Source organism: Uranotaenia lowii, chromosome 3, assembly GCF_029784155.1.
Source record: "Uranotaenia lowii strain MFRU-FL chromosome 3, ASM2978415v1, whole genome shotgun sequence".
Classification (NCBI taxonomy): domain Eukaryota; kingdom Metazoa; phylum Arthropoda; class Insecta; order Diptera; family Culicidae; genus Uranotaenia; species Uranotaenia lowii.
Genome location: NC_073693.1, coordinates 1,458,774 through 1,470,367, shown reverse-complemented (window position 1 = coordinate 1,470,367; position 11,594 = coordinate 1,458,774). Strand labels below are relative to the sequence as shown.

Genomic DNA, 11,594 nt, shown 5'->3' with positions numbered 1-11,594 from the left:
GCGATGGTTTATGTTCGACTGTGCTGCTGCTGGCTGCTTCAGTCAGCTGTTTCGGTAGTCACACACTACCACACATACGCGACGGCATGACTGTCAAGCCGTGCGATGTTTTTTATTGCTGGGGGTGTTCAAGCATTTTGATTGTCGATATGTTTTCCTTCCTTTTCTAACATATGCCGCCCGCCTTGAAATATCATTTCAATCTATCTTGCTTACTCTAACGGTATATAAAAATAATTCAGTTTTGTTTTGATTTCATATTTCTTCTCTTCTGTGCCGGTGAAACTAGTTAAACTAACAATTTTACTAGCTGCGAAAGCAAATTTGCTTTAAATATTCTTAAAAATCTAATTAGTGCGTGAATATGTGTTGCTGTTCATATGTGGTATTTGAATCTGGTGTTGAAGAATGTTGTGTTCAATGCATGGAGCTGCCAATTTGCATCAGAAGGATCCCGTTAGCTGCTGGGTCGGAATCAGCTGTTGTATACTGCACCTGCAGTTCGAATACGGTTACCAGTGTGCTGATTTTCAACTGCTTCGGTGATTGATGAACTAATTTCTTGTCTCGCTGTTTTAGGTTGCACTGAATTCTCGTTGACTGATGTTGGTCTGTGGTGGATGACTTGGGAATTTGTCGATCGAACTTGTCTGCTGATTGCGAAACCTCGTTGAAGTGCTGCGATGCCACCGACGTGTGATGAGATTCGATGACCAGTAGAAGGGGTGACCTGGTAAGATACAATACGCTTTTTAAACCGTAAATTGAAAATTTTGAAGGGAACTTGCCTGGTGCGGAGGCCCCAAGGCCTCCGCGGACTCCTCAGACGTCTCGGTTCTCGCTTCGCTGGTGTAATCTACGGTTTGTAGTTCATGCGCGGGGTTTTTAGCCTGAGCTGCGCGGGACAATGCTGGCCAGGCCTGTCGGACGCTGCTCTGCTGGGACCAGAAGGTTGATTGGTACCTGTCAACCTTATTTTGCGATAGGCGCACTGCATCTGACGGAGGACAACCCTTATGCCGAACGTGCACACTATTGTGCTGGCGCTTAACGCCTCTGTTGGTGAAACCTTATGTTTCTTTCTGACACAGCCTTCACGTGAAACGTGCACCTTGTAGTGCTGGCGCTTAACGCCTCTGTTAGTGAAACCATGTGTTTCATTCTGACGTAAATTTTCTGACACAGTACTCAAACGACATATATCTGACAAAATCACATGCTTCATGCTTTTAAATCGGGCATAATTATTGTACATTCAATTAGGTCTTAATTGAATTTTGATTGGCAAACTGTATACTTTCAAGACTTCAAATACAAACTCAAAACTGACAAAATCTAACTCTGTTGTTCTTTCTCCGAGGTGACATTATTGTCACGAATTGGTAAGATGCATATCTTCGAAATGCCTCTTTGATAACTTCCAGATTGCGTTCGAACAGTTACAACTCTGACATTACCATCTGACCCAGGGTGAATTTCTGACACTCTTCCGATTGTCCATTGTAATGGCGGTAAATTGTCCTCTTTAAGAACTACCATCGTTCCGACCTTGATGTTATCTCGCTGTTTTGACCATTTCGTTCTGTTATGCAGATCAGACAAGTATTGAGTTGACCATCTTTTCCAAATTTGTTGGGCTGTTTTTTCCATTCTGTGCAATACATTTAAACGATTGTCTGGTACATCTTCCCAGTTCTGTTCTGGGGGAGCAGTAAGCGATTTTTGAACCAAAAAATGACCAGGAGTAAGCACTTCGAAATCGTTTGGATCGTTACTACACGGAGTGAGCGGACGTGAATTTAGAACTGCCTCAATTTGTACAACGACTGTCTGCAGTTCTTCTAGACCCAACGTGCGTGTACCAATAGTGCGCTTCAAAAGTGATTTGAACGACTTCACGGCTGACTCCCAAAGTCCACCAAAATTGGGTGATCGAGCTGGGATAAACTTAAATTCTATCCCCTGGTTTGCTGAGTGCTTTACAACCGATTCTTGGAAACTATTCTCGCTGAATAACTTGGAAAGTTCGTCGAGTTTCCGTTTGGCTCCAACAAAATTTCTGCCGTTATCACACATAATCAAACTTGGCGTGCTTCTTCGGCCACAAAACCGTTTGAAAGTGGCAAGAAACCCATCTGTTGACAAATCTGACGCAACTTCAAGATGCACAGCTTTCGTAACCAGACACACATAAATGGCTACAAATACCTTCACCGGGCGACATCGACGTTGGGGATAATTGACAAGGAATGGGCCGCAGTAATCTACTCCCACACGTTGAAAAACTGGGTTTTGAGTCACTCTTTCCGGGGGTAAATCAGCCATAAGCTGTTCTTGAATTTTGGGTCTAGCACGAAAACAACGTACGCAATTATGGATTACTGACCGAGCCAAACTGCCTGCATGAATTGGCCAAAACTTTTGACGAACTGTTGCGATCAACAGCTGCTGTCCAGCGTGAAACAACTTCTCATGGTAATACGACATGACTGATCTGGTAAGCGGATGTTTATAGTCCAATATAAACGGATGTTTTCTCGTTTCAGAGATTGCTGCATTCTCTAATCGACCACCGACACAAATTATTCCATTTATCATGCGTGGATTGAGAGACAGCAACTTTGAACTGACTGAAATCTGACGGTTATTCGACAAATCTGCATATTCTTTCGGAAAATTTTCTTTTTGGGACAATCTGACTAAGCACTGAAGGGCTTCTTCTAACTCTGATGCTGACAAATATCCGACTTTTCTGTTACTGTTGTTACACTTTTGCGCATTGAAGCGAAATCGCAAAAAGTACGCGGTCAACCGAATTGAATCTACAAGTGAGGCTCTCAATTCAAATATCTCATTGGTTGTCAAAGAATCAGTGACGGCAGTGACAGCTCCTCTCTCTTCGAGCAAGGAACTGGGTATTTCTGGGCAAACTTGTTGAGGTTGAGGCCAATGCGATTCCTCCAGTCGCAACCAACTGGGACCATGAAACCAAAGAGACTGATACTGTAACTGAGCGGGGGTCATTCCTCGCGATATGATATCCGCTGGGTTTTCTGTGCCTGCGACATGACTCCACACGCCCGACCGTGTAATGTGCTGGATTTCAGACACACGATTTGCCACAAAATTAGTCCATCTCGACGGTGAAGACGCAAGCCAACATTTAACTATCATCGAATCTGTCCAGAAAAAAGATTTGAAAGAAGACAGCTCCGTGCCTTTCACGAGCTTCTCAAACAGGTGAGCAAGCAGTAATGCAGACGATAGCTCTAACCTTGGAATCGACTGACGTTTCTTCTTTTTCTGGAGATTCTCTAGAGGGGCAACTCGTGATTTTGAGGTCATCAAGTGAACAACAGTTTCTCCCGATTCTGACACAGTTCTGACATAAATACAGGCCCCATAGGCCTTCTCTGACGCATCACAAAATCCATGGATTTGTAATGAACTGACTGTTTTACTGACACCCACCCATCGTGGTACTGACACATTATCTAACCCAATCAAATTTCTTCTGTATTCATCCCAAGCGCTCTTTAAATCTTCGGTAAGCTCGTCATCCCATCCGCATTGTAGTTTCCAAAGTTCTTGAACGAAAATTTTTGCCTGAATAATCACAGGACCGACTAATCCCAATGGATCAAATAACTTAGAAACATCTGACAAAATTGACCTTTTCGTAATGGGTGCTGAACTCTTCCAACTTGGAGTACTAAACCGAAAAACATCTGACTCAGGTTCCCATAACAATCCCAAAGTTTTCACCATCGAACTTGATGAATCAAGCTCCAAAACCGAACGTTCATCTCGAAGATTTTCAGGGATTTCTAAGAGTATTTCTGAGCTGTTCGAAACGTATTTTCGCAAAGACATACCTGCTGAGTCCATTAATTCTGACATTTCTTTGACTAACTGTACACCTTCTTCAATACTGTCAACTCCAGCAAGCATATCATCGACGTAGAAACAACGACCCAAAATCTTCGACGCTAAGGGATGAGTTTTAGAACCCTGATCGGCTAGGACTTGCAAACACTTTGTTGCCAAGTAAGGCGCTGACGCTGTTCCGTAAGTTACTGTTAACAACTCGTAAGTGCGAAGGGGTTGATCGGTGGAGTCTCGCCAAAGAACTTTCTGCAATTTTTGGTCTGATTTCTGAACTTGGATCATACGGTACATTTTGGCAATATCTGCCACAATCGCAAACTGACACAATCTGAATCGCAAAACAATATCGATCAGCTCATCTTGTACAACCGGGCCAACCATAAGCGCATCATTCAACGAGACTCCTGTCGACGACTTACAGGAAGCGTCGAAAACCACCCGTAACTTTGTCGTGGTACTTTCGGGCTTAAGAACTGCGTGATGCGGCAAATAGTAGCAAACTTCATTCAACTGACTTGAGCTGTCGATAACTTCTGACATATGACCAAGACTCTGATACTCATGAATAAATTCAGAATACGACCTTTTCATTTCAGAATCCATTGATAATCGTTTCTCCAAACTCAAAAACCGTTTCGTGGCGATAACTCTGGAATCTCCAATCCGATTCAAAAAACCTTCTTTTTTAGGCAAAGTTACAACAAACCTTCCTGACTCATCTCTGACAGTAGTATTCTTAAAAATCTCTTCACAAGCTGACTCTTCAATCGACTGAACGCTGCGAACATGACATGTTTCGAGCTCCCAAAAACGTGTGAGCTGATCTTGAATATCACCGACTGAACAGACATAAACTTCTGACTGAGAAACTGAATTTTGATTATTGGGCAATCTACCAGACACAATCCAACCAAAAACTGTATTCTGTAATGTGGGGCCGTTCTCTAACGGCTTCATTCTTCCATCCGACAATAAATCCATATAAAATTCGGCTCCAATAATAACATCTATTGGACCAGACTCATAAAACCCAGGATCTGCTAAACAGGCCGAACTCGGCAGCGTAAGGATCGAAGGATCAAAAGCAGCAGTAGGCAGATCAACTGTTAACCTTGGCAGTACAAAAAATTGCATCCATTCTTTAAACTGAGAAATTCTGGGGGATCTAGAACCAACTTCTGCGGAAACTAACTTCGTTGAAACCATTTGAGAGGAGCCAATGCCTTGCACCGACAAAAACGTAGGGGTTTCATGGAACTTCAGCCGACGAGAGAATTCACGTGTCATTAAACAATGCTGAGAACACGAATCTAGCAGCGCACGTGCCAGAAGTGTATTTCCAAAACGATCCTTGACTCGGATCATCGCCGTGGACAGTAAAATATTACGAGACGGTGTAAACGGAAGTGCTACGTAATTCTGACTTGTGGTGGCTTGTGCGTTGTCTGGATTTGTGTTTGTGTTGTGTGAGTGGGTTTGTGCATGCTGTGTTGTGGTGTGCGCATGCTGTATTGGTCTTGAGTTGTGTTGTTGCTGTTGATTCATTGGCTGCGGTTGCGGTTGAAACGGTATTTGTTGCGCCGAACGCGTTTGATTCTGCTGTCGGTATTGTGCCGAAAACTGCGGCTGTGGAACGGAGGATCTAGAATGTAACATACTGTGGTGCTTCTGCTGACAATGATGGCAAGAACCTCGTTCACAATTTCGGTAGAAGTGGCCTGGCATCAAACAATTCCGACACAACTTGTTGCGAATAGCAGCATCCATTCGCTCGGGAACCTTCATCCGATGAAATTTGCCACACTGGAACGGTGAGTGCCATGGATCTGCACAGAACGGACAACGTGAAACTGATCTGATGGTTGTATTACAAACTGTTGATCTCGTCTGACGGGCTTCGGATGGTGGATTTCTTGCAGAGGTGATTGATTGGAGAACAGAGCAGTGACCTTGCAAGAACAGAAGCAGCTCTTCGTACGTTGGGACCTCCTTAGACCCGTAATGCGTCTCCCATTGGCGCAATGTTGCAGAATCTAGTCTAGAACACAACATGTAGACTAATATTGTGCTCCAAGACTCCGTTGGCTCTCCGATTTTCTGTAACATCATCAAGTTTTTCTCAAACTCGCTGATGAGGAAGTTCAGACCGTCATAATTCTCCTTTTTAAGCGGTTCGAGGGCGAAAAGAGCGTCGAGATGAGCCTTCACAATCAGCTTCTTATTTTCATAACGAACTTGCAAAGTTTTCCAGGCGACGTCGTAGTTTGCCTCTGAAAGCTCGATGTTGTTGATTTCCTTCAGTGCATCACCCTGTAGAGAGGAACGAAGGTACGTAAACTTATCCATAGACGTCAGATGCTCGTTGTCATGGATAAGGCTTCGGAAGGAATCCCGGAATGTAATCCACTCTCTTATTTTTCCACTGAAGGACGGCAAACGTATCTCTGGCAGCTTTACTCTTGAAGTATTCCCTGACGCAGACTGACTCTGACTGATGCTGGTTGCGTTCACACCTAAGGCATCCTTATCACCTTGGAGTCTAAGGAGGTCACCTCGGATCGCGAAGTATCGGTCATCGAATTGCTGTAGAACCTTGTCGTTTTCCTCTTCACGTTGCTTGGCGATCTCTCCTTTGACTTCACTGTCAGCATCTTTCTGCTCTTTCTCATCCGCTTCATCCAGCAAAAGTTCAATTTTGCTCCGTATTTCAAAAAACTCACTGTACACAGTATCAATCACATGCAATCTCGAACTTAATTGACACCGATCACTATCAATCTGATAGGTTTGGATGAATCTATCCGTACCATCAAAAATAACATATAACTGCCGTTCACGTTTTAGCAAAGCCTTCAGCGTACTTTTAGACATTGCTACACTTTAGAAAATCTGACACTGCACCAAATATGTTACACTGCAATATTAATTCACTGACCGATAAATCAACTCGACGTTCCACAGTACTGCGGCGAAAACTGACAACTGGCAACCCTATTGACAGCAGCGAGGGGGAGGCAACCAATAAAAATCAACAAAGTGAAATGTAGCGGCAGAATCCGAGACCAAATTACAGCGTACAAGGCTCACACCACATGCAACAAACCAAGTCTTACTCACATGCAATATCTTTATTTTTTCTCTCAGGTAGGCCACATGCATCAAGCCACCAATCGTACACTTTACCGAACTCGTTTACTGTTTATTGTCTCCTCAAAAGTGCTGAACAGTTCCAGGTGATTAACTGCAATTTCCAATTGCACCGAAATCTGCGATGGCGTCGCGGCGTCGTCTCTCAGCTGCTGTAGCGATGGCGAATCCTGCGTCCAAAATGGTGCAGCTATCAGGCAGGAACAATAGCTCGAACAGCTTCACTATTCCGCGGTCCACGGGGCTTCCACAAATGTCCTGAATCTGGCTTCGAAGGACCAAAATGTTGGGGGAAAAATGTTCACCCGAGCACTTAACCGGTTCGGACACTTGTTCGGAATTCGCGGATAAAATAAAAACCACTTAAACTTTAATTTCGATTAGATTCGCGGCGGTTTATTGTGGGACGATTTCAACACGGCGATGGTTTATGTTCGACTGTGCTGCTGCTGGCTGCTTCAGTCAGCTGTTTCAGTAGTCACACACTACCACACATACGCGACGGCATGACTGTCAAGCCGTGCGATGTTTTTTATTGCTGGGGGTGTTCAAGCATTTTGATTGTCGATATGTTTTCCTTCCTTTTCTAACACTGCCTCCGCAAAAGACATCAGGTGCGTGCAGGGTTGTCAGATGGTTTTTTAAAAAATCTGTATCGGCCTGATGAAAAAATCTGTATTTATCTGTATTTGAACTTAAACCACAAAAAACTTCTATTATTGTTTTCTATGTTAGCTTATTGCTGAATATGCTAGTTGGAAATAAGCTTTGAAGGTTTAACGTATTCATTATTCTAAAATTGACAATTTATTTCATTAATTAAAATAATCTAGAGAGATAAGATAAAATGTTAGTTGGAAGTTTTTTTTTGTTAGATATGAAAATTATTACTAGATTCTAATTCACTCACACCAGATGAAAAATGCAATTTTGTTGGCCACAACCTAACAACCTTAGGACCAAATTTGAAAAGTTTGTCACATTTGAGCAGCATTTTATTAAGCATCTTTTCATTTTAATACATAAATCTTTTAAGCTATTTTTGTAATTGTCTAAATCGGAAAGCGAAATGATCTTAAGTTATAATTCTAAATGATTAACCAAACAATAATGAATGTTATTCTAAATTTAGAATCTCATTTCTGTTTACTAAATTTTTTCAACCTTATTTCTAAAATCTTTAAACTCAAAAATGTATATTTGAGAACGAAAATTGAATCTAAGTTATGAATGAAAGTCACAATTATTATAGAGAAATTTCAATCTGATCCAATAAACTAGAATGTTTATTCTAGTATATTCTTGTATACTGCAGTTGGAAATATAAAGGTTTAAAAAGATTTAACTCAGTTAGCCCATGGAAAACGGTATAAAAACAATTGATTTCATTTGTTTTCTAAAAAATCTGTATAAATCTGTATCAATGTTTAAAAATCTGTATAAAAATCTGTATCTGTATCTTATCTGTATTGACATTGAAAAATCTGTATAATACAGAAAAATCTGTATATATGACACCGCTGGGTGCGTGTGTCTGTCTGTGCCTGTGGAATCGATGATAAGAGCAATGCAGTTCAAGCGGAATGCAAATCTGTAAATAATTGCCACGGTTGACTGAGGCAGCTGCTTAAACCGGCTGCTTTTGGAATGACGGGGTGGAGGTGAAACTTTCTTGTTTCAGAGCTTGAAATTATAACACGAGAAACTTAACCGAAAGTCCTTCCTTCTGGGAAAGCACCGATGATGGCGACAGTTTCGATTGTGCAAAGTTTACTAATTGGGAGCTATCGGAAACAGGTTTGTGGAAAACTTCCTCTCTTGGAAGATTTCAAAACCAAAAAAGTTTCAAATTGTTGCAAAATTCAAAGAAAGCAACTTTTTCCCAATAAAATAGAGATTTTTGGTAGCGGAAATTCCTACCTTGGATGCGAAAATAACCCGATTGGAAATCAAACTACGATAACTGTATAAAGTTGGAAAAAAAAACTTATTGTAATCTTAACAACGTATCGAAAGTTTTCAATTAAACTTTTTGTTGCCGATCATATCCTACTTCTAAATTTTTTGATCTTAATGTTTCAGTTTGTTTTAAAGCTAGTAATTTACGTTCATTTTAGGATTTCTATAATGGATTTGATCCTTCGTAATGTATCTTAAAAAAAAAAGAATAAATATTTCAGAACGGATTCTGAGAAGACGACAAAATTTACAAGAATAACAAGAATTAAAAAAATTATAAAAATATCCAGAAATTACAAAAAAAAACAAAAATACAAAAATTACAAAAACTGCAAAAATAATAAAGATAACAAAAATGACAACAATTCCAAGAATTACATAAATTAAAAAAATTACAAATAATAACAAAAAATTACGAAAAACTACAAAAAATTACAAAAAATTACAAAAAATTACAAAAAAATTACAAAAAGTACAAAAATTACAAAAAAAAACAGAAGTGACAAAAATTACAAAAATTGCAAAAATTACAAAAGGTACAAAATGACAAAATGACAAAAATTTCAAATAAAATAAAATTTGCAAAAATGACAAAAATTGCAAAAATTTGAATGACAAAATGACAAAAAAAAACAAAAATTTGAAAAATTTCAAAAATTGAAAAAAAAAAAAAAACAAAAATGACAAAAATAACAAAAATTGCAAAAATGACAAAAAAATACAAAATTTACAAAAATTCCAAAAATTACAATAATTACAAAAATTACAAAAACGACAAAAATTTAAAAAAAACAAAATTTTCAAAAATTTAAAAAAATGACAATGACAAAAATGACAAAAATGACAAAAATGACAAAAATGACAAAAATGACAAAAATGACAAAAATGACAAAAATGACAAAAATGACTAAAATGACAAAAATGACAAAAATGACAAAAATGACAAAAATGACAAAAATGACAAAAATGACAAAAATGACAAAAATGACAAAAATGACAAAAATGACAAAAATGACAAAAATGACAAAAATGACAAAAATGACAAAAATGACAAAAATGACAAAAATGACAAAAATGACAAAAATGACAAAAATGACAAAAATGACAAAAATGACAAAAATGACAAAAATGACAAAAATGACAAAAATGACAAAAAATACAAAAATGACAAAAATGACAAAAATGACAAAAATGACAAAAATGACAAAAATGACAAAAATGACAAAAATGACAAAAATGACAAAAATGACAAAAATGACAAAATGACAAAAATGACAAAAATGACAAAAATGACAAAAATGACAAAAATTACTAAAATGGCAAAAATGACAAAAATGACAAAAATGTCCAAAGTTACCAAAATTACAATAATGACAAAAATTAAAAAAAAAACAAAAATTAAGAAAAATTACAAAAATGACAAAAATGACAAAAGTTACAAAAATTACCAAAATTTCAAAAATTTAAAAAATTTCAAAAATTTCAAAAATAACAAAAATTACAAAAAATACAAAAATTACAAAAATAACAAAAATTACAAAAATTACAAAATTTAAAAAAATACAAAAATGACAAAAATAACAAAAAATACAAAAATTACAAAACTTACAAAACTTACAAAAATGACAAAAATTACAAATATTACAAAAATTACAAAAAATACAAAAATTACAAAAAATACAAAAATTTTAAAAATTACAAAAATCACAAAAACTACAAAAACTACAAAACTTACTAAAATTACAAAAATGAGAAAAATTACAAAATTATTAAAAATATAAAAATTACAAAAATTACAAAAACAACAAAAATTACAAAAAATTCGAAAATAAAAGAATTACAAAAATCACAAAAATCACAAAACTTACAAAAATGACAATAATTACAAAAAATTTAAAAATTACAAAAATGGCAAAAATGAAAAAAATGACAATAATGACAAAAATTACCAAATAACGAAAACGACAACAATTACATTAATTACAAAAAAAATGAAATAATTACAAAAAATGCCAAAAACGATAAAAATGACAAAAATGAAAAAAGACCAAAAATTATAAAAAAATGACATAAATAACGAAATGTATGTATGTATGTATGTAGTTAAACCCACCAGTGGCTGGTAGGTCTTTCGACCCGAGTCGGTACGGGAAGTCTCGATCGCACATTCAAATATTGTTCATGCTTAACTCATCAACAATAATTGCATCACAACCAAGGGGTCCGTTACCACTGGCTTGGGACAGGTTTGGCTCATCTCACTCCCTTTCAACTGTTCGAAACAAATAAAGAACTTTGAAAAAGTATTCAAGTATACTTCTCAAGATTCCAAATTTGCCGAGATACTCCGGCTGGCTTAATTCCACAATCCATCGTATATCAGTATTCGTATCGTTAGATGTCCTGTCCAACCCCCCACCAAACCCCTTTAATAGAGTTAAGCTATTAGAATTTATGAATATAATATATAATAATAAAAAATAGTTACACGTTTTAAACATCTTACCTCGAACCATTTGAAAAGGATACTAGAATTAATTAAATGTAAGGATACTTATTTTTATCCTAAAAAAGGCTTCGTGAGTTTCTAAACGGTCCAA

General features: G+C 37.5%; 1 protein-coding gene across 1 annotated transcript; it reads right to left on the bottom strand.

The window, feature by feature from the left end:
* Positions 1-417: 417 nt before the first annotated feature.
* LOC129758708 (uncharacterized) lies at positions 418-6,759 on the bottom strand. The gene is made up of 5 exons (XM_055756300.1): positions 4,595-6,759; positions 3,876-4,537; positions 3,275-3,413; positions 802-1,056; positions 418-730 (listed from the first exon to the last, which is right to left on the bottom strand). The coding sequence occupies exons 1-5, from the start codon at positions 6,757-6,759 to the stop codon at positions 418-420; spliced, it is 3,534 nt and encodes a 1,177-aa protein (XP_055612275.1).
* Positions 6,760-11,594: the final 4,835 nt, after the last annotated feature.

Coding starts and splice junctions, on each gene's coding strand:
- LOC129758708 (XM_055756300.1), bottom strand. CDS start 6,759: ATGTCTAAAAGTACGCTGAAGGCTTTGCTAAAACGTGAACGGCAGTTA. Junction 3,414..3,875: donor AGAATTAATGGACTCAGCAG/GTATGTCTTTGC, acceptor GTGATGCGTCAG/AGAAGGCCTATGGGGCCTGT. Junction 1,057..3,274: donor AAACGTCAGTCGATTCCAAG/GTTAGAGCTATC, acceptor TTTCACCAACAG/AGGCGTTAAGCGCCAGCACA.